Here is a 26,170-nt window from a genome sequence, read left to right on the forward strand (position 1 = left end):
AGACCAACAGCTTCCTATCCCAGCAAGAGGTTCAAGAGGCCATCCAGACACGCATGGTCTTGGATCATGAACAAGGGAAGTTGTGGATTAGATCTTCATAGATCCCCAATATTGTTGAATACTGGCTCCTCCCAAATATCACCCAAACAATCCACTGACAAAAGAAATCTGAGTGTACTGTTAAAGAAGCTGGCGAACACCACCTTGACAGCCCCTCAGCAGCAGTGGTATGCTGGAGCGAGCGCCTATCAGCTTGCGAAGGTGGATTCTGAGAATCTCCTTCCATGTTCAATGATGTCACCTTGCTAGCTTGAGGTCAGCCATAATAGAAGTATTCATACCACACAAATCATCAAATTCCACAAATCAGGATTTTTTTTTTTTTTTCCCCAGAGTGCCAGATTACTTTAGTAGCACGTTTGGGTGTAGAAGCAAAGTTGGGATATTTAATAGATGTTCTGGTGTGTTTTAAGGCAAGTCTTTTAATGCAGAGCCTTGGTTACGAGTGGGTAAGGATCAAAATATAGAAGTTCAGGAATGGTAAATACAACAAGGAGAGGTTTTTGATGCAAGGTTTTCTAAGAGTCCTCAAGAACAAATAATCATGTGATACCATCTACTGAAAAGTCAAAGAGTTTGATGTCAATTAAAGTGGGTTTTTCTGTAAGTTCCTAAGACAATAAAATTACTTGCAACTTTTATCTTTCTGAGCAAGAGGTTCCTGGAATAATCAAGTCATGTTGTTGAAGACAGTGGAATAGGAAAGTCATATTAATGTACACAGTAATCAAAGGATTGCTAAAAAGGGTTCCTTATTCATAAAAGACAAAATAAACTTAGCATTTGGGGAGCTGTAATGCAAAGAAATCAGTTCAGATTCAAGCTGATTCAGATTTAAGTGGATGTTTTCGGTTCTCACGTGCAACATTTGAGCCTTCAAGTTATATAAGATTACATTTCCATGGAATTATCATACGCAAAAAAACATGACGCTCATGAAATGTTCACATGAAATCACTGTTCATTATCAATTTTTACAAAAAGAAAAAAAAATTTTCTGACTCCACATTGAAATGGTATGTATATGTCTTTTCTTCACCAAATATTTAAATAGTTCTTAATGCCATTTCACTGTTATCAAGTGATAAGAACTTAAATATCTCGTATTTGTTTACTTTGGGAACTAAATGCATCAATCATTTGCCTCTACAAGACAACAGTGTAAGTGGATGACTTAGAGTATTTAACATATCTGAAATAGAGATTGTGTATGTTCATTTATTGTAGTTTCAGTCATTAAGTACAATTTGTATTATTTCTTTCTTTAGTAAGGTCTTTTATGGGGTCAGAAATCTGCAAGGGTTCAGAAATGAATTAGTTGAGAGAAGAAAAAACTTTTTTTTTTCAATTTGACTAGACGAAACAATGTTTAAATCATAGACTTGTAAGGCATCACTAACCTTTCCAATTCAATCCCTCCTGTAGCCTATTGTGAATTATTTCTAATGAGGAATAACGACAATATAAAGTTTCTCTTTGTGGCATATTTTATTCTTAAAATATTCTTAATGTTGAGCTAAAATCTATTCCCTTTGTTCCCTCCTTCCTTTATTATTCCTTCTAAAAACATACAGAATAAATCTGCTGTCTATTCAGTTTAACATATTGAAGACACTACCACAATTACTGGGTTTTGATTTTGTTTTTAGTTGTATTTTTTTCCAAAATAGGCAGCCTGAGTTTACTGAACTATTCCTCTATTTCAGAGATATTCAATGTGTGGACTAGGACTAGTCCGTGATTGTTTCGTACCTTCTGGAACTCTGTGTTATAGGTCCACAACAAGTTAAGGAGCTGTGCCAGAATGTAAATCAACATAATGCTTCTTTCATTGAAAAAGACTTGCTATGAAAAATTAAAACTAGCTGAATTAAACAGTGTGTTCAATGATACAGTTGCTTTACACTGTGGCACAAATTGGTAGTAAACAGTTGAACCAACTAGTTTGATAGCACTTCCTCCATGCAACATGACTTCTAGATTCGCTCTAATCATTCTTCTTTAGACCAGCCTCTGAATGTAAGCAATGTTTCCAGATAGTCTGCTAAAAAATATCATGGAAAACTGTTGATGATATTTTTGTACTTGAAATAAAAATTGATAAGAGGTTATAGAAAAATAGATGGTGATATAATATCTGTAGAGCTGTCTTTCAAACTGTAATGGAGAAATAGTGAGTAGAGTTTATATCTTACACCTTTCCAAGACATATACGGATGTAATCAAAGAAACCAAGAAAAAATAGAACACTCAAGATAGCATTTTATATTTGGAGTATGTGTATGGCACTTTACAGTTATCACAATCCCAAGGAATGGGAATTATTATCATCCTTATTTTTTAATCTTCCTCCTTCTCTCCTTTCCTCTGCCTCCAATTTCCAAGTTGTTTTCACACCACTCCACTATACCAAATGTCAACAGTTTCACCTCCATAATCTACCCATGCTGTTTGTAGTAGATGAAATACAGAAACATGCTGCTCAAACAGGTATCCATTTAGAGCAATCTGGCAAGCAAAGCTGAAAGCGTGAATCTTGGCAGGATTTTATCCACAGAAGCCGACATGTGCTTCCTTTGTCCCTCTCTCGATCAGAAACTGTCAAATGCAGCCGTCCTCTTCCTTAGGAACAGTATATGCTGTTTATTTTTAAAAGCCATAACAACAAAAAACATTAGATGTATAAACCTTTGCTATACTCATATTCAAGGACAAAGTTTAAGGTTTTTTAGAGTGTTTTACAAGTCTGTTTTGCTTTCAGGTATTCCAAAGTTGATTACGTCTGATATGATTAAAGAAGGTGCTGCTGTAATTGATGTGGGTATCAACTATGTCCGAGACCCAGTGACAGGAAAGACAAAATTAGTTGGAGATGTGGACTTTGAAGGTAATAAACGATGTCTCTTTGGATAAGTGAAGATGAAGATTCTATTTTGCATGTTTTGATAGTAGAGAAACTTTTTATTTGATGGCGGCATTATTAAGTTATTAGTCATTATCCCTCTTTCCTCTGAGGGAAAAGAGTTTAATCACACTTACATACTTTTTTCCTGCCTCCTCCCTCCGTTTCCTTTTTCCTTTCTCTCCTCTCCCTCCCCTCCTTCTTTCCCCATCCCTTCCTTCTTTTCTTCCTTCCCTTCTCCCTTCCCTGCCTCCCTCCTTCCTTCTGTCCTTCTTTCCATTCTTCCTTTCCTCCTTCTCTCCCTTCTTGGGAGGAAAATATAATTGCACCATTAATATTTAGAATTTAGAATTTAAGATTAAATTCCTTGTAGTGCAGTGTTTTGTGAAAGAATTCAGTTGGCCTTTCATAGCAGGCTTTGTTTTGATTTCTTGGAGCATGTCTCTCTACTTCGCCATTGGTGCTCTATCCTCAGCCATTCTCTGAGAGCCAAGCCATCTTTGTGTGTTTGCTGACCCTAACTGTGTTTCTGGACAGCTCTGGGTAATTCAGTATTCTTCTCTTGTGTTTTAAACAGACTGAGGGAGAGGAACTCGGCTAACATTTCTATGGCCAGTGAAGGAACTAAGGCAGCCAATATGTAGTAATTAAAAAAAAAAAAAAATCTAACCCAATGCCTTATCTCTACAGATGAGGAAACTGAGCCTCGACACAGATACGTTTTTGGATGCCTGACTCCTAATCCAATATCTGTGTCAGCTACTTATGTGCATTCAGGTTTTCAGTCTAGTCTAGGGATCTTAGATGTCTAATAAAACAAGAATATAGTAAAGGAAGTGGAGACCTTTTCATATTAGAAATATTTTATGTATGAGATTGATCATTCTGTCCAGAAAAAGCAGGTCCATGCCAAGAACTTCATTAGTTATAGGTGTGTTTTTACAGACAAACTGAAAGGAATAGGTGAGGCAATTTAGAAAATAATTCAAATTTTACATTTCCACGTGGAATCTGGTCATCAGCTCATGGGTCACCCAAGTCCTAGCATCGTGCGGAATAAAACTGAACATGCAGGCACTTGGAAGTGTCGTAGGATACTGAGCCCATATATGTGAGACTCCAGGGTCCGTCAGGGACTATATCCAGGTAGGCAATCTGAACCTCATGCTAAAAAGGAAAACCTCAGGGCACGTATATGCAACACAATGGTGCACATTCTGAGGACAGAATGGTGAATGAGAGCAAAGTAAAGACGGACCTTATCAGAGAGCACACTGCTGCCCCCCTCGGCTGTCATTCGCAGGCTCCCTGCCAGGGCCGGAGCTGCCAGCCTCGCAGGCGGCTCTCCAAGTGCACGCGTCTGCCTGTATGTCTGTGTGCGGTGTGTGAACATGCTGGTCTCTTTAGGAAGTGACCTCATCGCTTTAGTGCACATTCACTCACTCATGTCAGATAGCAGTAATTTATTTGAATTTCTCAACTTGAAAGAGTAAGGATAGATTTCATTTTAAGACTTGACCTTATTTCTTATATTTTTTTGCACTGTCATTCGGCTTCTTGATAACAATTACCATGTGTTAATTGCAAAATCACCACACACTTATGATGCACCCAGATGGCACAGACAGCACATAATAACCAGCTTGAGGCAAGAAAAGCAGAGGTTTTCAGCTCAGAACCTTGACTGCTTGTGGGGAAAACTGAGCCAGCACTTCACCACATCTCCCAAGACCCTCCCTTCTCTTATATGGTAGCTCATTGGTTTCAGGTCATTTCTATGCATTCTTGTGTTTCGCTAAGAATGTTTTTTGCTTATGTGGATATTCTGAAAATATTTTAAAATGAGCATTTTGGAGTAAGTACCTATGCTTTGTCACACATGGATATGCACTTTAGGTTGCATACTTGGTAGAATGTATTAAAATGTATAAAGTGCAATTTAATACATATCTTGTGTACATATCTAAGTATATCGTGAAATACAAAAGGAAATGGCAAAGAGAAACAAAGATACGCTGTGAACAGAAAAGAACATTGGGCTGGGAGGCTGAAGAGGCTTTTAGACCTAGTATTGCAACCTCTCTGGCCATCAGCATTGTTATCAGTTAAATGATATCAAGGGCAGCAATGGCTCCTTTTAACTCTAATGCTTAGTGTATCTTGGACATTCAAGTGAGTGCTGCCAAACGATTGTCTAAACACAGAACTTTCAGAAGGTCAGATTTTTCTGATGCTGTCATAAAATTCACCCATACTTGTGGTACCTGGCTGGATCACGGGGCCGCAGCCCTAAGGAAGATAAAGGCCTGTACTTGATAAAGAAGGCCTTGCCAGCTAGGCCATGACTCAGCCACCCAAAGGAGCAGGTAAGTGATAGGATTTGACATGTCGTTCTTCAGGTTGTTCATCAGGAATTAACCTGAGGTGAGGGATGATCCCTTAACCTGACAGGGAGGAACTTTAGCTTGGGTTATGCCACAAAACTCATAGGTAACATGTGGCTGAATTGCCAAAGGGAAAGTGTGGCTGCTTTGTGAGTATCGGTGAAAGTTTCGCTCTAACTATAGCCAAGATCAACAAAACGGATGTAGATAAAATCAAATGATGCACTAAATTGTCCTTGCAGAAATCTGTGGCTCACTAATAAAGGAAACAAGACGACCTATTTCAAGTAGATTCCTTTGATGGGAATGACTTTTTTAAAGAATAATTTCGTCAATGACCCCATTTGGGGAATTTTGGCAATATGTAAGTAATTGCAAATTCAGTGATCTGTAAAACCAGGAGTTATTTTTATCTATTTTATTCCTAAGAATATACAGATGCCTATTTGTAATCTTCTTCATTATTAGACGTTTTGGCTTCAGTTTTGAATCAGGCTCCTCTCTAAGAAGAGTGACATATTATATCAGGTACAGCATGAGGGTTGCATCACCACTTACAATGGTTCTTGACAAAAGGAGACATAAAAACTTCCTAAGTATTTCTTTTTGACTTTAATGTCAGGTTTTTGTCTTGGTTTAGATATGGTGCTCTCCAAAGCCCATCTTCCTTCATCTACTAGGGTTTCCTGCTCTCATTTTTTCCTGTGCTCCCTTCTCTTCTTCCTTCTTTCTTCTTTCTCCTTTTCCTGAGCCCAGAATAGGATAGAATAGCCCTTCCTGGACTCATGTTATTATATGGTGGTCAGGACTAGGGGTGGCAGAGAGACAATTGTTGTCTCTCCTTCCACCACTGCTCCAACAATTCCCTGCCACCTCAGTCACAGAATTGCCAATATTCTTAGAGAGGTAGCAGGTAAATCTAGTAGAAAATGATATTGAGAGTAACGAAGGTGTGAGAGGCTTTTCTCCATGAGGACACACTCTTCTCAGGTCAGTTGGAATTATTCTTCATTTAATAATAATAGTCGCTAGTGTTTGAGAAGCACTTACAATGTGCCTACGTACTATTCTAATTCTTTTACATACATTATTCGTCTAATTCTTACTATAACCCCATAAGATAGGTTTTGTTATTTCCCCCCGTCACAGAGGCACACAGAGCCTGGGACGGTTGCCTGAGATGACACAGTCACGGGCACAGTGGGTTCATAGACAGCGCTCATAATTTCCACCCTCTATTATCTCTACTGTCCTGCACTTTCACTTAGTTCATACTTTCCTTTGGGAAACAAAAAAGTTACTCCTTTTATTCCCTTCCCCCCAGAACATGTATCATAGCAAGTGTTAGAAGTGCCTGGACGATGGTGTGTGTGTTTGGTGGTCCTCACTTTGCTTGGCTTCGCTGTGCAGAGATTTCAGTTACCACTGGGCTGGCTCGAATTTCAGTTCGCTTGGCATCTTAACTGTAGCTGCACGGAGTGTAAACTTCTCTGCCAGCGTCTCAGTCCACAGATTATTATGTAAATACCGTATTTCCCTGAAAATAAGACCAGGTCTTATATTAATTTTTGCTCCAAAAGATGTATTAGGACTTATTTTCAGGGGATGTCTTATTTTTCTCATGTACAACAATCCACATTTATTCATGTACAAAAATCTACATTTATTCAAATACAGTCATGTCATCTTCTTCTGGAACATCGTCATAACTCTCCAAACCCTGAATTCCTGCTTGAATTTCTTGCGACTCTATCTCCTGTAGAACCATTAATCCCAATCTCTCATGTTCAGCGATGGAGTGCTCCTTAAACGAGCACTTCTTGTCCATGTAGCCTGCTCGTAGTGGCAACACAGCTGTCAGTGGTTTTATCCCAGGAATTCTTCACCCAAGTCACGACCTCTTGCAGGCTAGGCTTCACGAAGTTTCCACGCTGATTTCTCTCCATTCTATTTTCAATGTAGTCATTGATTTCCATGCACAATGGTCCCTGAATGGCTTGTTTATTGCAATATCAAGAGTCTGGAGATAGGCAGTCATTCCTGCGGGAATCATTATTTGATCTACTTTCTGCAAGGAAGCTCTTCATGTCTTTAGCGCAGTGAGTGCTGGTGGAATTCCAGACCACCAGCCCTCTTTGGCCACCTCACAAAACAAGTGGCAGCATCAAATCGACCCACTTCCTTATAACTGCTTGTGTGCACCAGGCTTTTTCGGTTTCAAGAACATAAATGCCTGAAACATATTCAAACTTATCTTTCTTGCCATTAGTGCTGATTAGAGGTGAGGCTTTATTTCTTTCCAGGCAAATTGCCAAAATACACGTAACACTTGCACTTTCGTAACCACTGGAGGGAATGTAGATTGACGAGGCACCCCTCTGATCAATTGTCATTTGAGATCCTTGGCCCGTAAACACTGCCGTTTCATCCATAGCGATGAACTTGAACAGTTGGTATTTAGAAAAGTCGATGCCATCAACAAAGGACTTGAATGCAAGTGCACGTTTAATAACTTCAGTACCTTCCAGCTTGAACAGTGTTGTCGATCTTAGAGACAGTTCATATCGCTGAAGGAAGCCATCCAGCCAGTGTTGGGATGCTTTGAATTCTTCTGGGGATATTTCTAACTGTGGTGCCATTGCAAGGGCAATGCTTGAATATCAGCCCTGCGCACAACCAAAGCCTTTGCTCTCCTGTCAGCAGTCCATTCACAGATGATGTCTTCCGGCTCAGGAAATAATGGTTGCCGACCTGATCCACACTTGGACTTCTTACCATTTCTCCCATCCACCTGTTGACTGAGGTTATCATACTCTGCTTGCCATTTTTGGACCACTCAGAGATCCAACTTCTTCTCTTTGCAGAAAGCCGTAAGATTCTTGCCTCGGGAGTCCTCCATGATTCCTTTCTTGTACTCGAGAGAATAGCTCTTTCTTTTTGCACTCATCTTGTCTGGGGGTCAAAATATTATTCCCTTTCAATCTACCATTAAATCAAGTGTTAATTGAGGACTTATGAGACAGGAGTGGCAACAAAAATGATGACAGTTAAGAATGATGGTCCACACAAAAGCGACAAAAAATTGCTGGCACCAAAATTCAGAAAACGTTTCTTTATTTCACACGAGTGCATTAAGTACGTCCATTACAACACACAACATATTGAATTATGAAAATTCATATTGGACACAACCCCATCCGTTCGTTACCAAGTGCATACGTTATTCGTGCCTTGTGTCTATAGTCCGATTGGTCATTTGGCAATAAGTCTTGAGTTCATCTGTTTACATAGGCGTTTACCTCTTGTCCAAAGGTGCCCACTTGGGTATTTACAAATACTTAATTATAATTTATATTATCATTTATTTTAAGTGTTAATGTCAATAATATTATTTATTTATATATTAATATTATTATTTTATAATTCAGTATGTCCGTCGTGTGTTATAACAGATGTACTAAATGTGTCCGTCTGGCTGACGATCTTAACTGGGGCTTATTTTGGGAGTAGGGCTTATATTACAAGCATCCTGAAAAATCATGCTAGGGCTTATTTTCCAATTAGGTCTTATTTTCGGGGAAATACGGTACCAAATGTGCGTCGTGATCTGTGACCAATCGTGTCACTTCTTTCAAAGTTTGTTGATGATTGGTCATGGTCCATTCAATTCAGACAACAAAGTGTAAGCTTTGTGGACTCTTTGTCTCCCAGTGGTTATAGATAATGGAAAGAGGGAATTGCCAACAAGAAAATGAACAGTGATGATATTGAAAGTAAAATTTGAAATAGCTGATGTGGGATGTTGACAATGCTATTCTCAATGCTCTGCTTGCCCTCTGGGTCCTTCTGTGGGGACCTGTGTGCTACCACTGCAGCTCCCCTTCCCGTGGACAGGCTGGGAGGGCGATGGGGCATCGCCCTCCTGGAGCTGGGTCTCCCCTTAGGGATAGAGGGGTGCAGGACCAGCACCGGCCCTCTGGGCTACTGGGGGAGCAGTTTTGATGATGGAGTCAGGCTTGAGCTTTGGGAGAGATGTGTAAATGAGGAACGGGTGGTCCTAGAGAGGGAGGGCAAGGGGGCATTTAGCCCAGCTTCCCTGGAGAAGCGAGGGAAAGAGAAGGCCCAGACCCGGAAATGGTCCATCTGTCCACTTTTGGGCCTACAACCCTCTCTTTCCTTAAACTGTGCCAGGAATTGGACACCCCTAGGCGTGGAGGGGACACACCAGCTGAGCCCGCCTCCTGTTAGCCACTTCTTCCTGGCTCAGGATTCTCAGCACAGTAGAAGCCCAAGTTGTTCTCTGGCCCTCACAATACCCCTTTGCAAACAGAGCTGAGGAGGACGATGGGAAGAGGAAGAGCTGCCCATGGCCCGCTCAGGAATTCCTGGAGGCCAGAGGGGAGCTGGGAGCTAGGATGCAGGAGAGGACGGGGGATGCTGTGTGTCAGGCATGATTACAGGCGCGAGGGCTACAGGAGTGACCCAAAGGCAGAGGCCTTGCAGGTAGCTTGCCTCTGGTTGGAGAAGACAAACAAACAAATATAGACATCTTCACATATTAGTCAGTGTTTAGTGTTACAGAAATAAAAGATAAGGGGACTAGAGAATTATGAAATGAGGTTGCTTAGAAAACGGTGGCAAGGGAAGGCTCACTGCTGACCTGAACGAAGCGAGGGAGAGAGCTATGTGGATATGTGGGGGGAAATCGTCCCAGGCACAAGGAGCAACATGTGAGAAGACCTTGCGGGGCACTGTGCCTGGTTGATTTGATGAGCTGCAAGAAGGCCCTTGTAATGGGGACAGAGTGAATAATGATGAGAAATAAAGTTAAACAAGTAGCAGCAAGGGTGCCGTATCATGTAGGGCCTAACGACCACAGAAAGGAATTCGGATTTTGCTCTAAGTGCAATAGAAAGCCATTGGAGGATCTGGGGAAAAGAAATGACAGTCCCTTTGCATTTTATCAGTATCATCCTGGCTATTGAATGGCAAAGGTCTCTTAGAGCAGTAAGGGTATAAATAGGGTACCTATCTATGAGGAGGCTATTGTAATCGTCCAAGTAAGAAATTATCCAAGATGGGCATGGCCCAGGGGTAACGGGTGAAGGTATTAAGAGGTGGTTGGATGGCAGATATAATTTAACAGGAGAGTAAGAATGATGGGTAAATGATTAGATGTAAAAAGAAAGAGAAGAATCAATTATGACTCTAAGAATTTTCAAATAAGCAAGAGTGATGGTGCCAGTTCTGGAGTCCTTTTGAGATGAGTCTGAAAGGATCAGTGAATTTCACCTAAGTACGAGTACATTAGGTAAAGAGTGGGCAGAGGAAGAAGGGCTCTTTCCAGGTGGAGAGAACAACAGATCAAAGGCAAGGGGGAAAAATTACAAACAGCCTTTTGTAATTTTGGGTACAGCCTTTTGTACCCAACGTTGTTAGTTAAATAAGGGAATATGGTATTGTAAACCCTTGTGAATTGTGCCCCAAACAGCTGGAGCCATACCTTCCATTCATCAAAGAATTTCCACGGGACAGGAAATCTCTCCTGTAGTAAAAAGGACCCTATAATTTGGGACTCCATTTGGTCAGAATTATTCCTCAAAATTGCAACCCAATAGTTGAAACATGAGGACGGAGATAGTCTAGAATCACATAGAAGCCCAGTATGATTTTTCTAAGTGCTAGAAATGGAACTAAAATCCCTGGAATGCTTTTAAGGCATCTTTTCACCTATATTTTCTATTATTTTACTACAGTCTTATATACGCATCCCACTCCACATTTGAAACCTAAGAGTTAACTTTTCTCTTCATGCCCTTTTTATGGTATGTCCAACTTTTCATAAAAGATTATAGAGTCAGGATGACTGGGGTTTGAATCCTAGCTCTGTTGCTTAAAACAATTATGATCTTGGGCAAATCACTTCACCTCTCTGGGACTGGATTTTATCATCTGAACCCTGAGATAACAATACCTATCTATCTTACAAAGTTGTTATGAAGATTAAATGAAATAATCATCTCCCATGAGCTAATGTGTGTGATTTGCTGAGTATAATGCCCAGCAGAAAGCAGTGTAAGTATGTGTTTGTGTTTCTTTCCATTCCCACTGCAGTCCTAATCTGGAAATACGTAACTTTAGATTTGAATTACCACGCTGTTTCTCATTACTGGCCGTGATAGTTAACATGGTGAAAAAGGAGAGTCCATTGGTGGGTCATAGACCGAGTTCGTGGAAAGCAATTTCAAACTTTCATCAGGTGATTGATTGGCTGTTTGGTTCCATTGAATGCCTTCTGAGTGGTATGAGCAGCATTTTTAATTATTCACATCTGTGAAGCAGGTAGCTAGACATATATGGATTTGATTTAAGGAACTAAGTAACTAAGAAAAAAAAAAGGCTTAGCCACCCTACATATACAGATAGTATAGGAAACAGGATCTGTGTTAAGTACAGACCACCAACTGATGAAGCCGGCAGTTTGTACAGAAATGTGGATCACAGTCCATTCTCTTACATCCCACTAGGTCGTTAATCCTGTCTGTCCCATTACTGGCCACAAGGTGCTGTGATAATGAATGTCTTACTATATGTAGAAAACTTGTAGAAAGCTGGGGAATCAAGCAACCAGATAAATGCCAGAGAAAACATAGTAAATTGCCTCTAGGGCACCTGCTTCCTTGTTGCCTTTTCAAGAGTTCAGTGGTGAGCCATTCACTTGTCAAGGAGCCTTTTACTCTCTCTGGCTCATCATGCTTTTAAGTGTCATTTTTTTATCAACCACATGAGAAAGTGGAGTATTTTCCATATTACCCACTGAGTCATACTATATCTCTAGTCCTGTGCCAGTCAGGTTTTTCTGGTTGTTATTCATGTACTTCATTCTCCTGAATGAGGCTTGTTTCCCCTTCATTATAGTGGATATGTTTGAGAGGTCATGCCTAAATGGCCTGGGTTTAGAAGCATGGGAAAATTCTCCAAGCATTTAATTTAGACAATTACACAGAATACTAGGAGGCTTAAATTTACATGAGAGGAACAAAAAATTTTTCTTCTGTTGCCTTGCCACAGATAAGGGATCACCCCCTTTCTTTTTGGGGAAAAGAGGTTGGTTTTAAAAGTAAGTTGTAACATTGCTAGGAATCTGACATGGGCCACAGAGTACTTCCCTCAAAATGACAGAGAATTGGACAATATACAAAGGGAAATAAAACAATCCTATAGGAACTTGAGATGTAAGTTCTTCTTCCTGTACCCCAAAAATAGAATTATAAAGCACAAATGTATTCTTTGACTTAGCCAGGATATGCAAGCTCCTAACCATAGTCGCAAAATTAATTCTGTTTAGGTACATCTGGAAATTCCATTATTTGGGACCTCTGAAGTAGTATATAATGGACTAAAGCAGAAATGCACTATCTGCCTGAGAATCAGTGAGTCTTCCCAGCAAAGTATCTTAGATGAGAGTTTGGATTGTTAAGCCCAGGCCCTGGGAACTTGGGCACATAAAGTTTCCAAAGAAAATAATGACAGAACATACAAGCCAGCGACACCCTGTCATGAAGCATGGGTTGCCAGTGCCAAAAGGTTAATGATATACTTCTTCCTTTATTCTTGCCTAAATTGTTAAAGGGCACTTTAATGTCCTTTATGTTGCTATTAGTATCATTCATGAGTAATCTTTCCACACCTTGTAACGTGTCAGTCCTGGAGTTTTGGGAGGCACACACATAAACTGAACACTTAGTTTCTCTCATCATCCCTGTCATCACCTCAAATTTTAAACATGAAATGACTTCTGCTCCAAAGCTATTGTTCTTATCTTGACAGTGAAAAATGGTTGTCTTCAAGTAAGAATTATGAAATGATGTCAAGCCAAGCCTGTCTTACTTCTCCCCTTTAGAAATCTGAAGCCAATAATATGAGAGAAAAAAAAAATAGCCACCCACATAGTGGAGTAAAGGGAGCACAACAGATTAGATATGTATTCCAGGCTGAAAGAGAATTTATTGGATAATAATTTAATAACATGCAAGAAGCTGAAACTTTGTGACCATACATGAATTTCTCCTTCATTTTAATTTTCTTCTGAAAATTATTTAGTAGTACTAATTTTTCTCTTCTTGCTCATTTTGCAAAACTGGCTATTACTAAATATACAAATAACCAAGTTCATTCAAAAAAGACTTCCTGAAAAGCCGATTCACCTTGAGCACAGTAACTACAGCTGCCATCTCCCACCCTGTTTCCTAGGCCCCTCACCTAGTGGTCATGGAGCCCATCACCACCTCCCACCTTCTTCTCTTTTTACTCTGTTTTCAGCATATTCTTTGGTTATAATGAACTTCTTCCAGCTCCTCCATTGCATAAGGTTCATTGTCGGGTCCAACCTCTGCTTTTACTATTTCCCAGGTCTACGCTGCATTCTCTCCTTCTTTCTTACCTTCCTGGGCATCCATAAGACTTTGAAGCTTTTCTGTCACTTTACAAATAGTTTTCTGACCCCTATATCCAATTTCTCTTCCTTTTTGACGTGCTCACACAAGTGCCAGAACTTATTCCAATCTTAGCACTTCTCACTTTATGTTATTACTTTATTGTTCTCTGTTACCTCTACCCTTGATGATAAAGACATTTCATTAGAGAAATGTGCACAGAACAGGCAGTTTTCCCCATTTGATCTATCTATATATATATATGTGTGTGTATGTGTATTTTCCCCTCAATTTTAGAAATACTTTAACTTTAATTATTCTTAGGTTAATATCCAAAATGTGTGACGTTATCTGCTAGCTCTACACGAGCTGGACTCTTCCTGCCCTGCCCCACAGTTCTTCCCGTCACTCCTATGTGTCATCCTCACTGGCTTTCTTGTGCTGTTTCCAAGAGTGCACGCTACTTTTCACCTGCAGAAAGCGTCTTTTAACCTTTATCACAAACATTGTTCCCCCTGCCAAGAACACTGTTTACTCCCCACCTCTCCATTTCACCTGGCAAAGTTTGATTCGTCCTTCAGGGTTCTGAACTTGACATGGAGAGATGCCACACACACAGTGGCCAGGCTCGGATGGGTCTTGCCAGCATTCACGGTGCAGTGAGCATTTCGTTTGTAGCACCTTTCCTCGTCTGAACTCAACTAGTATTTGGGTAATTGTCTTTGTAACGTGTATCTCCCAACTAGACTGTGAGTTCCAAGGAACAGTGGCTGGGACTGTCTTTATCAAGAACATCTGTTGTGAATCTATCTGGGCTGGTTTGTAGCATGTGTGGAAACTGAATAATTGAGTTAGGAAAATATGCAAGGGTTAGAAAATAATGCAAGACAAGGATGTGAGGCTAGATTATAAAAGACCTTAATTGCCACGACAAAGAATTTATGTTTTATCCTAGAGACAGTGACGATCCATCGGATGTTTATAAACTGAAATGATCTAATGTGTTTTAAGGACTAAATATGGCAGCAGGCTATACGGCGGGTATGGTACAGACTGGAAACCAAGAGACTATTGTAGTAGATTATAAAAAATGACTACACATCCCTTCTGTCCCCATATGCACATCCCCGTGGCAGTGTAACTTTGCTATTCTCCCTGTCCCAAGCCTTTAAATTTGATTGACCATGTGAAATCCATAGAATTTACTTTGCAGGGTCTAATGTTTACAAACGGGTCATTCAAATAAATTGTCATGATAATTACTGTCTTTCCTCAAAATATTCTTATTTTCAGGAACCTTATTTAAACCTGCCAAGCCATTTCCATCTAAATCTCATTCCTTAGAGCAAGAGCCATGCAGATATCAACAGGATTTGAGGATTGTTTTGTTTGCCTCCATTGTCGGTTTCAGTAACTCTAAAATTATGTTGACTGTATGAAATTGAATCTAACCCTGGTTTGCAATACCTGTTCATGAGTCTCTTGTGAAAATGCTGATACGAATCAAGATCTAATACCTGATTCCCATACATACAGGACTTTGGGTATTTTCCTTAAAACACACACATAGTCCCTCACACCTAAACACACAGTAAGTAAGCATCTGAAGGAAATTACTGCCTTAAAATGCTTCTGTATTTCTTTTCAATGGAGCATGTAGAATACCTTTTCCCCACGCATTATAGGATTAATCTTTAAAAGCATCATATTCTATAAGCAGGTGCAAACCCTTGTCCTCCCTCAGGGAAAGACCAGCCAATGAGAATTTATTCTGGTGATGTAATGCTTGTTAACTTACTCTCTTGCAGACATAATTGGGGAGGATGCTTTGTAGAGTATCAAACACGTACTGAATTAACTCTTTCTCACATGACTAATTTGAGCTCATAAGCCACCTCTGGTCCTTCATGAACACATAGTTTAGGCCAGCTCTGAAATAGTTATGCAAAGTCACTAGACTAGAGAATTTCTTTTAAGCACTGGCATCCTGTACCTACCAGTATTTGCCAGTGATAATCCCCTACCTTTCTTGAGAAATCACTTACTTCCATATCCTGGTCCTTATGTAAATAGACAAAGAACACACTAACACTAGCCAGCAGCAGACAAATTTATATGTCTTTCTCAGACATAGATTCTTATGAAAATTTAATCAAAAGGAACAGAGACCTTAATATGTTTTTTTCAATCAAATTCATCACAGCCTGACTGTGTATAAACTTCATTTTCACATTTCAAAGATAAAAAATATTTGAAAGAGCATTTGAATAGTCATGTGTGTTCCCAGTGATATCATAAACCTCTGCCCTGTTGATTACGTAAGCATTGTAATTACAGTGCTTATGAACGTTCAGAGCAGCTCGGCTCAGGTCAGGTGAAGACCCAGTAGCCATCACATAGTCTAATTCTGTGAAGTGATAGGTAGGACAAAATGAATGTGTGTTAGTTTCCACACATTTCCACATAAAGTATGCAAAAATGCAGACACCAAGCTACAAATTTCAGACAGGTATTAGTTCATGCAATAGGCCATTTCCATTCCCTCTTCCTCTACCGCAAAGCTCACTTGTTCAGCAAACAATTGCAACAGTAATCATGTTGTAAAAAATGTAATTTGGTGAAGGAGAGTTGTGATACCTGAGCAGACTAGGGGTTTATCTTATCTGATACCCAAGAAGAAAACAACTCTGACTAAGCCAGCTGTGTAATTTGAAGTGCTGGATATAATCCAAAGATGATGAGCTATGAGCACTCATAGTAAAAAATGTAGGAAAATTACTACATTAGAACTTTTTCCTCTTTGTTTCTTTTTTCGGTAACCCTTTGAGAAAGCAGTTCATTTTTGGCACATGAGCCTTTCTTGGGACTTTTCTACTTGTTTAGGTCATGGTAATACAGTATTGGGATGGGTAGGATTATCCAATCATAGAATGTGAATGATGCCTCTAAAATATAGGAGAGCGATAAGTCAGGGACTTCAGTGAATCACATTTTCCTCATCTATTAAAATGAAACAATAATTAAATACTTATTATTAAAATAATGTATATAAAATTCTTGGCAAGTAATAGGGACTCAGTTGATAGTAGCTGTTTTTACTATTTTTTTAATACACTCATAATTCCAAGCCACTTCATGTTTCAAAATTGAAAACTAACTTATATAAAAATGATTATACGCCATAACAGATTGCCTTATATAATTTTTTTTTTCTGCTAACATCACTGTGGCTTAAAGACTCAACTGTCTGATCACGTGGTTGGACTTTTGGGCATGACCAGTTCTCATTCTGAATCATCTCCTTGGCATAAACTCAGATATGGTCCAAGGGCCACCGGGAATAACAAAGGCACCCTTATCACTGGAGAAATTCAGTGAAATCATATGGCTCTCTACTTTTCTGTCTGACTTATTTCACTTAGCATATTAATCTCAAGATCCATCCATGTTGTTGCAAATAGCACTATTTCATCTTTTCTTATGTCAGAGTAGTATTCCATTGTGTATATGTACCACATCTTCTTTATCCATTCATCTATTGAAGGACACTTTGGTTGTTTCCATGTCATGGCCACTGTAAATAATGCTGCAGTGAACATCGGAGCACATGTATCTTTATGGATAAATGTATTTTTGGGTAGATACCCAGGAGAGGGGTTGCTGTGTCATAAACTAATTCTATTCTCAATTTTTTGAGGAACCTCCACACTGCCTTCCATAGCGGCTGCACCAATCTGCATTCCCACCAACAGTGTATGAGGGTTCCTTTTTCGCCACAGCCTCTCCAACACTTGTTATTATTTGTCTTGTTGGTAATCAATTTTATCCACCTTTTGATTGTGAAATACACCATTCTGTTTTCCACTGAAGATTTAGTTTGTACTTGATTATTAATTTACTGTATTATTCAGTAATCTTTTATTTTTATCTATTAATATTTCAAAGTTAATGTTTTGCAAATACTTGATTTTATGGACTGTTAATATAAATAGTGGTAGTATAACGCACTTCTCCTAGAGGCCTGCTGAAATTTTTAAAGGCATTCCTTTTCCAATCCCACAGAAAAGGTCCTGGAAGGCACTGCTCATGCCAGTGAGTCAGTTTATTGAAAAGTGAAAAATACAGTTCAATCGCCCTCAAGAAAAATGAGTAGCTTGAATTTTCCAGGAAATTAAACTAAATTGTTTTGATATTGCTTGTATCCAGTCAAAAGCTGACATTCCTGCAAGTTGCTTTTGGACTGTAAATTTCAAGGGGTATTTATTTTGCTTTATCAAAATGTAATGAATACCTAACATGAGCATGAAGAAGTTCTAAGATTGAAATGACAACTGCCACCACCACAAAGACTTGGTTCTGCCTTCTAGATACTGTTGTCTGGTTAAGGGAATAACAGCACAGTGTAAGTTCCACAGTGGAGGTAGGTGTAAAGTTCCTGGAAACAGAGAGAGTGGAGCTTTTGAATTCAATGTTGGTGGGGTGAGTTTTTGAGAAAAATTATAGGCAGGTGACATTTTATTGGCTTCTAAAGACTAATAAGGAGTTTCTTATGTGGATAAAGTAGAAGAGTGTTCCAGGTAAAAGGAATAGCTAGAGCAAAGGAAGAAAGGACTGATAATTCATAACTATTTATGAACTGGCTGTTGACCTAGTCTTAGGTTTTTACAGCATAGAGTACATTGGATGGAAGTATGGCAAGAGTATGTCTTCATGTAGACAGAAGCTTTTTGGAAAACTAAAATATTACCTTCCAAATCATAGTATTTTTATCTTTGTTGTATATCATGAGAGGATTCCTGATACACACTAGCTGGATTTTGTGTGTGTGTGTATGGCGATGTCTTTGAGCTTATTTGGACTTTTATTCAAGTAAAAGAATATTTTTCCTTTGCTTTTCCTATGATTTAAAAAAAATTATTACAATGTGCTACTATACTTCAAACAAGATAAGTGTAAATTTTATAAACCGTATTTCAAGAAAGCAATATAAGTTGTACAAAAATAATATTTAAGATCTAGAAAACGTGTTGGTTTTGAGTCATGTGGAAGTACATACGAGCAAACTTGCAGAAGGCAATACATCTAAATAACGTGATTAATAATATCAGATTATGCGTTAAAGAAGTATTGTCTATGATAATTTTGTAAAAGAGTTATTTGGGAAAGCTTGGTTGTTCTTACTCATATGGTCAAGAACTAAATCCGCAGATCAATGGAGCCATTCACCTGTAATATTTTGGGTGGGAAAACATTCTTAAATAAAACTGACTGAAAGTTCTCTGCCATTTTTTTTTTAGTCTGTTCACTGAATAAGTTATCTTCATACGTTAGAACAGGCCTATGTATATATGCTCAGTAATTCAAATATGTTTAATCATTTTTATTAGACTTGCACTGGAGTGTATGATCCATATATACATGATGCTATTGTTACAACAGGAATATTCCAATGTAATGAGTGGTCTGTCCTTTGTGACCAGTGTCAAGTAGTTTAGAGGTACTTAACTGGAATTACAGGTAATTGAGTCAATCACGAATTATAGATTTTCATCATATAAAACTGACCTGCATGGAGAGTCAACCTACAGTTTTAGTCTCTATTCTTTCTACCCACATTAGATATCACACAAAGAAGTGTTCGTCTAAGTTGTGTGTGTGTGTGTGTGTGAGAGAGAGAGAGACATCTTACTTCAGTCTAAAAATGATTTGAGGTTGTCTGAGTTCTATGTATAATGCAGGAAAATTCACTATATTCTGTTACTTAATTAAGGAGGTCATTAGACTGCGGTGGTTCTAACGCCTTGGCAGCCTATGAAGCAGCTCAAAATCTAAGCCTGTAAATGTCTCAAAGTTATGAAGTCAAAACCTCAAGACAACCAGTCAAACAGCCATGTAGGCTTTAAGCTATACCCAATCAGTAATTTCCTGATTTTGCCTCCCACTTTTCTCTGTAAAAGCCTCTCCCCAAGTTCCTGTCAGTGGAGGTCTCCTAACCACGTCTGGTTTGGTGCCGCCCAATTGCAATAGCTAAATGCCCAAACTCCTAAAATTTGTTACGCCTCAGTTTATCTTTTAACAGTTCAGCATATTTAAAAATACGAAATTCTCAGAAAAATTTAAAAATGAAAAACAAACTTTCTGTTTCCTCCATCAGCTGTTAAGAAGAAGGCTGGCTTTATCACTCCAGTTCCCGGAGGTGTGGGACCCATGACAGTGGCAATGCTTCTGAAGAACACCCTTTTGGCGGCTAAAAAAATCATTTACTAGATCACATGAAAGGCTACAGCAAACGGAAGTCCGGAAGTCATGCTATTTATTTAACAAAAGGAAAAATACCTTTATATTTTACTACAAAGCTATTTGTTTCTACATTGTATTTATTTTTTCATGGATGGAATCATTGTGGATGAGATGATTCACACAACTGTATGCATTTCCTGCTGACACATTTTGAGTTTTAGGCAGAAAAAAAAACCAATTCCAATGACAACTTTGGTAACACTTGTTTATTTTGTGAATGGTATTTGTTTATAAGCTTAAAACAATAAAGGGCTCATAATAAATAATATATTTTTGACACAATGAAATGCCACATGCCATATCTTTTCAACAAATGTTTTTTCAGCCACATGGCACCCATGTAAACTGTAATTTAGGTTTTGCCATAAGCATGATCAATTTTTATATGTTTTATGTTCTATATGGTATGCCGAAAAGAAGCTAACTTGCTAAAAGAAAGATAAAATATAAAAAATAAAATTTGATCTCATATATCTCTCAAATCCATCTAGGAGCCATTATAATAAGAAATGATGTTCTATTCAAGGAAAGAAAAGTATACAAGGAAGACAAAAAAAAATATAGTGCTACTTGAAAAGGTAATGATTATTTCAAATTGTGAATGACTACTTTTCATAGTAAAAATGTAATAATGTATTTGGTTTACATGTAATTGATTTGTTCTTCTAGAAAAATATGTGGAAAATGCCTTCTTTGAGAAATAATGGAAATTCCAAAAGCAAACAAATACAAAAAACAAAACTAAGGTGGTCTTTTCTCACAAATATCAGAAAAAAAGGCCTAGTATGAGTGAGGCCTTCATTAAAGAACAGCTGTTACGTTTTTTTCACAAATTTAGAAATCTAATGGGAAAACACACCTACAGTGCGCCAATGCTAAGCCTTAGGATATAACTAAAGATCTATTGTTTTCTTGCCCACAGCTCTTTCCTCTTCTTTTATAGCTTTTGGTTCTCACAGTAGATGCCATATTTCTAATACAATCTAAATTAGGAAAAACATGTGTCTTTCAGTTCAAGGCCATTTTGAGACTGCTGTAGCCACATAACTGTATTGTTTTCATACCCAAATCCCAATATATTTATGTCCCAATAATGATTCTTACCTAATGCATGTCTTACTGTGTACACTTGATCATTTATATGAAAATAGACTAGATGTTTATAATAGTATTTCAACTGTCTAATAAAAGCAATTTGAATAAGAATACCTGTCTTCTTCTTCCTTAAGATATCTATAAATTTCTTTGTTCATATATATATATGGTCTATTTCTTTACAGCATCCTGGGAAATGTACAAGTTTTTCAAACATGGAAAAAAAAATGTTCTATAGCCCATTTTACAATCAGTCCAGATCAATCTTTGTCTGAGAACCCTGACAGAAGTTGAAATTTAAAGCTCCCAAGCAAACATTTCAGAAAAGAGCCTCTTTAATTTTTAAGAGCTGCAAATTCACAAAACAAAACAAGGCCCAAAATACATGTACATGGAAAAGGTGAAGTCTATGATTTTGAGCTCACCTTCCATCCCCCTCAAAGTGTAGGAGGAGTTATATTTGAAAGGTTCATGTCCCTTTGCGAAGCTAACATTCAAGAGTGAGCCTTTCCAGAAACATTAAAGCACTGTAAAAGAAAAAATTATCCTGACATTTGTTAAAAACGGTACGGAATACAGCATTCAAGACTATTCAAGCAATAGAGCGTATTATACTCAACTCTGAATACAGCAGAGACAGCTGTGGATTTGTAGGCCAACAAGCAGAATGAGGGGATCAGTGGGTGAAAAATTACCTATAGGAACTTGATTAGATATCAAGGGTAGGGGGATTCTTGCTAAACTATCTTACCATGATTCTTGCTAAAGACAGGCCACTGACTTAGATATCAAGGATGGGCTTGATCAGATATTGGGACGGGGGGGCCACAAATTGTCATCAGGATTCTTTTTTAAAACTGCTGAGCAGGCCAAGTAGAGGCCTAGTGGAGAAGAGACTCAGAGCATGACTAAAGTTTGGTCAAGAAGTAAGCCTTTGTCAACACATAAAGATAAAGTCGGTTTGTTGCTACCATGACTGTATGGATATTTGGGGTCCATAAAAGATAGACACATGATGACCGTGTGCAGGAGCTTTGGAGAAGTAAATTTCCTTCTCCTACAAGTATCTGCCAAAAGGACTCTACAGAATTAATGGGGATTGAACAATAATACAAAGATGGAGGGGAGAATGAGCTTAGCATATATGAAGGGTGCCAAAAAAAAAAAATGCATACACATTTTAAGAAAGGAAAAAACTATTAAAATTACGCTGATGGTAACCACTTTGAGCACCTCTTGTAATTGCTTAAGTCAAACGTGTCTTGTATTCATCTTTTGTTATCGGTATATATTCAGTATTACGATTTTAATAGTTTTTTTTCCTATCTTAAAATATGTATACATATTTTTGGCACCCCCTGTATATCGCAAAGCAAGGCAATACTACAATGAAAAGTGTGTGTTAGAGAGTAGTGGAAATGCAGCTGGATAAGTATGCAGAAATAGATTAGAGAAAGCTGAATAAATTAAAAATTTAGACCATGTTGAGTAACTTACGAGAATTGTAATTACAGCTTGGAAGATGTTATCATTGATTAACATGAAGTTGTAAAGGGGAAATGATTTTGGAGAAGAGATAACATATTCAGTTTAAGACATATTGAGTTTGAGGTGATGATAATATATAAATAAAAGCCCTGGTGTCATATCAGTCGAGGGAGAGAATGAGAATTCATGGCTAGTGATGAAAATTTACGGCTCATCAGCATGTACTAACCACTGAATTCCTGACCTTACTGACTATTATATATACCCGGTGTCTTTCTACGCTTGTTCAATGGTAACGGTTATCCTTAATTGAGAGCTCATCACATGCTAAATGCTTTCCTTTCTTTATGTTACTGACAATCCCCCTTTGATACATGAGAAAATTTACTGTTAGGGTTATTAAAAAGCCTGAGCCAAGGCCAAATGGATAGTAACTGTGGAATTAGATTTCAAAACAAGTCTGTTGGGATGATGTCAGCCAGAACCCACTCTCTTTACTGCACCATTTTGCCTGCTCTTAAGTGCCCTTCTCTTCCCCACCAAGACTCTTTTATCTGATGACTCACTGTATGTCTGAATTCTACGTGTTATTTAAGATTCACGTCTAATGAAACTTGTCCATGAAAACTGCTGTGGGAGTTTAAGTCCCACCCCTGAACTCTCCTAGTCATTTATCTACACATTCATGATAATTATCAGCCTTACCCTGTAGTGTAGTTATGTATTTTCCTTAGCTCCCTTTAGTTCCTTGAGGCAACAACTGTCCACGTGTGATTTGTCTATTTGTCTTGCAAACATCGTATAACACCCAGCCCAGTGCCATGGATGTTGTAGGCATTCAATATTTTATTAATGCATAAATGAATGAATGACAACTGAATCTGTGAGAATTAACAGTATAAGATTAGAGAGAGAGCAGCAATGACTAATAATTATTTTCAGCCAATGTCCAGCAACAAATTTTGGTTGACTTAGTGAAAGAACAAGAAAAAGAAAGGAGAGGAGAGGAAAAGAATGGAATGAAAGGGGAAAGAAAAGGAAGGAGAAGGAAAGGGAACAGGAGTGAAGACATTTGCAGAGACATAACTACAGGAACAAGATGAATAAATTAAAAAAGACATAAAGTGGTAGGAGGAAAAAATGAAAGTGGAGTGCCACAGCTCTCAGCGTTCTCTTTTCTCCTTTCTCGTCCAACCTGCTCTAACGTGTATCAAGAATGAACAAAGAGATCAATGAGGCCAACTTTACAGCACCCATCTCCCCCATTCTTCAGGATTGGGGAAAAGACTTTCTGATGCGAGGACTGAAGAAGCAAAGGTAGGAGACGCGCCTATAGAGAGTGTAAGTGGGATCCATCAGTATGAGTTCCAGAGGAAAAGAGGCACGTGGGACGACTTAGAGCTATGTTCTGGTATAAACCTTAAACTGAAGTGGTGGATGACTTTCTGTATTATGTGGCCCAACTCACGAGAGTAGGAAAACATCTAGAGAGACAGCAGTCCATTCCTCTCAGCCCAACCACATGTGTGTGAAAGCCACAGTTCATTTAATATTTAGATTTTTATGATAATTTACTTAAAATTTGATTTTAGGAGATAATTAAGAAAGCTCCTCGAAGAGCAGTGTTCCAATTTCTACTAGAGGACACAGCTGGGGAAATGGAAAGGGCATATGACCTGGAATTCAAACATAGATTCAAGTCCTGATCTGGGCGGGGCCTTTGTCAAAGCACTTAATTCTTTTGAGCCTCTATTCCTCATTTGTCATATGGGAGGAAAAGGAAAACCTGTTGTTTATTTCTTTACTCACTCAAGACAGATTCACTGTCAGACGGTATGACAGGCGCAGCATTTGTCGGGGCCAGGATTACTGAAGACAGAGGGAAGATGTGCGTGAACACCTTTTGTAAAATGTAAAGCACTATGGAAGCACCAGTTAATAGTTATGACAAAGATGGTTATAGTACTTCTGTGCCTCAGTCTTAGAGATAAAGATAGTGGACATTAGTCCTAGCTTCTTCGTCGAGAAACTGCAATTGCTTGTGATGGTTTAGGTAATCCTTTGTAAATAATTCCTTGTTACATTCTCACCAATGGTACAGAAGATTATTTGACTTATAATTCAAATATGACTTGCCTGGGGAAAAAAAAATCCAGAAATTATTTTAATAATAGTTTAAAAATCCCCACAGAAGTAGAAATACAAAATGTAGGCACATTTAAAGTGAGCTAAGCACTATATATTCTTTTAACTTTAAAATGATTACGTCTGTGATGATTGCCTAAGTTATAATGAGTTCAACAAGCTCACTCTTGAGTGATTTCTAAGCCAAATTCATATTTGAATAGTAATAGGAATCCTGGGAAATTGAATTTGCTGGATGGACATGATGCAAATGATAACCTATCTTGACTTAAATAGCTTTTCAAGGTACGGAAAATGTGAACAATTGAAATTCCTGAGAATAAGGCACAACACCTCCACAAAACATATTTATTTATAAAGTGTTCATCATAATTTGGGGCAAGTGAAAATTTATGGGAAGTTCCTTATAGTCACAGTATGTAATAGCAATAATTACATGTTTTGGCCTTTAAAATGATACTTTGATAATCATAACTAGATTAACAGTCAGAAAAATTTGAATGTTGTGTTAAATTTAAAACTTTCTATTCATTAGATATAGCAAAACTAAATATTTTAATTATATCTTAATGAAAACTTTTATTATCATCATCATCATCATTTTGCTTCTTTGCTTGTCCTCTCTAACCTACTCATTGGGGCACAAATTTAAGCATTGTCGTTCCCAGAACTTGGTAGCCCATTCCATTTACTCAGAGAAATATTAAGCGGCAGAATGACATGATGGTAAATGTTATACTATTAAAATAATTATTTTTATAGAACTTGTAATAATAAAACTAGATAGCAAAAACTAAAATGAAATATTAAACCTGTTTTTACACAAATGTAATTGTTCTCCCCTGTCACTAAATTACAAAATATCTTCATTTTCAGTGAAACCCAGGCTGCACTGAAAGCAGTGTAACTACCTGATGGCAGATTCAGAGATATTCTTTTATTATTTTTATTATTCTTATCATTCTTTTCTTTATTATTTATTCTATTCTTTATTATTCTTCTATTATTTTTATTATTATTTTATCTGTTTCCTAGTTTGCAAATATAAAAAATCCCTTTGTTGGAATCCAATCAGGTTGTTAGCCACTTTGGAGCTAGTACAATTCTGTTTAGACCAATGGGAACTTTGCTGAATTCAGATTGTTTTTTGTGGTTTTAAATACTTTGACTTCCCAGGTTATGCCCACAGGTTACAGGAAATCGGTGTTTCAAAAGAAACCTGATCACATTGTGAGATAATGCAGGTATCCTAACCGAGAGTGTGAGCGCCTCGGGGCTTAGGCTGCTGCCAGAAGTACATATTTTTTTGATTGGTAAGAACTGCCAGATGACGCTTCATGAAATATAAATGCAAGAAAGGC

The 26,170-nt window shown here is 38.1% G+C and overlaps 1 protein-coding gene across 4 annotated transcripts in view; it reads left to right on the forward strand.

The window, feature by feature from the left end:
- MTHFD2L (methylenetetrahydrofolate dehydrogenase (NADP+ dependent) 2 like) overlaps positions 1-21,268 on the forward strand; it is a 96,547-nt gene extending 75,279 nt beyond the window's left edge. For 3 of the 4 annotated variants that reach the window (XM_033105290.1, XM_033105293.1, XM_033105292.1), the window contains 2 exons: positions 2,822-2,947; positions 19,936-21,268. In XM_033105290.1, the coding sequence (XP_032961181.1) occupies positions 2,822-2,947; positions 19,936-20,048 (239 nt within the window). In that variant the 3' untranslated portion in view covers positions 20,049-21,268. Of the gene's footprint in view, positions 1-2,821; positions 2,948-5,588; positions 5,660-19,935 lie in introns of those variants that run through there. The other variant, XM_033105291.1, reaches the window with a different exon arrangement.
- The last annotated feature ends 4,902 nt before the right edge of the window (positions 21,269-26,170 follow it).

Source organism: Rhinolophus ferrumequinum, chromosome 5, assembly GCF_004115265.2.
Source record: "Rhinolophus ferrumequinum isolate MPI-CBG mRhiFer1 chromosome 5, mRhiFer1_v1.p, whole genome shotgun sequence".
Classification (NCBI taxonomy): domain Eukaryota; kingdom Metazoa; phylum Chordata; class Mammalia; order Chiroptera; family Rhinolophidae; genus Rhinolophus; species Rhinolophus ferrumequinum.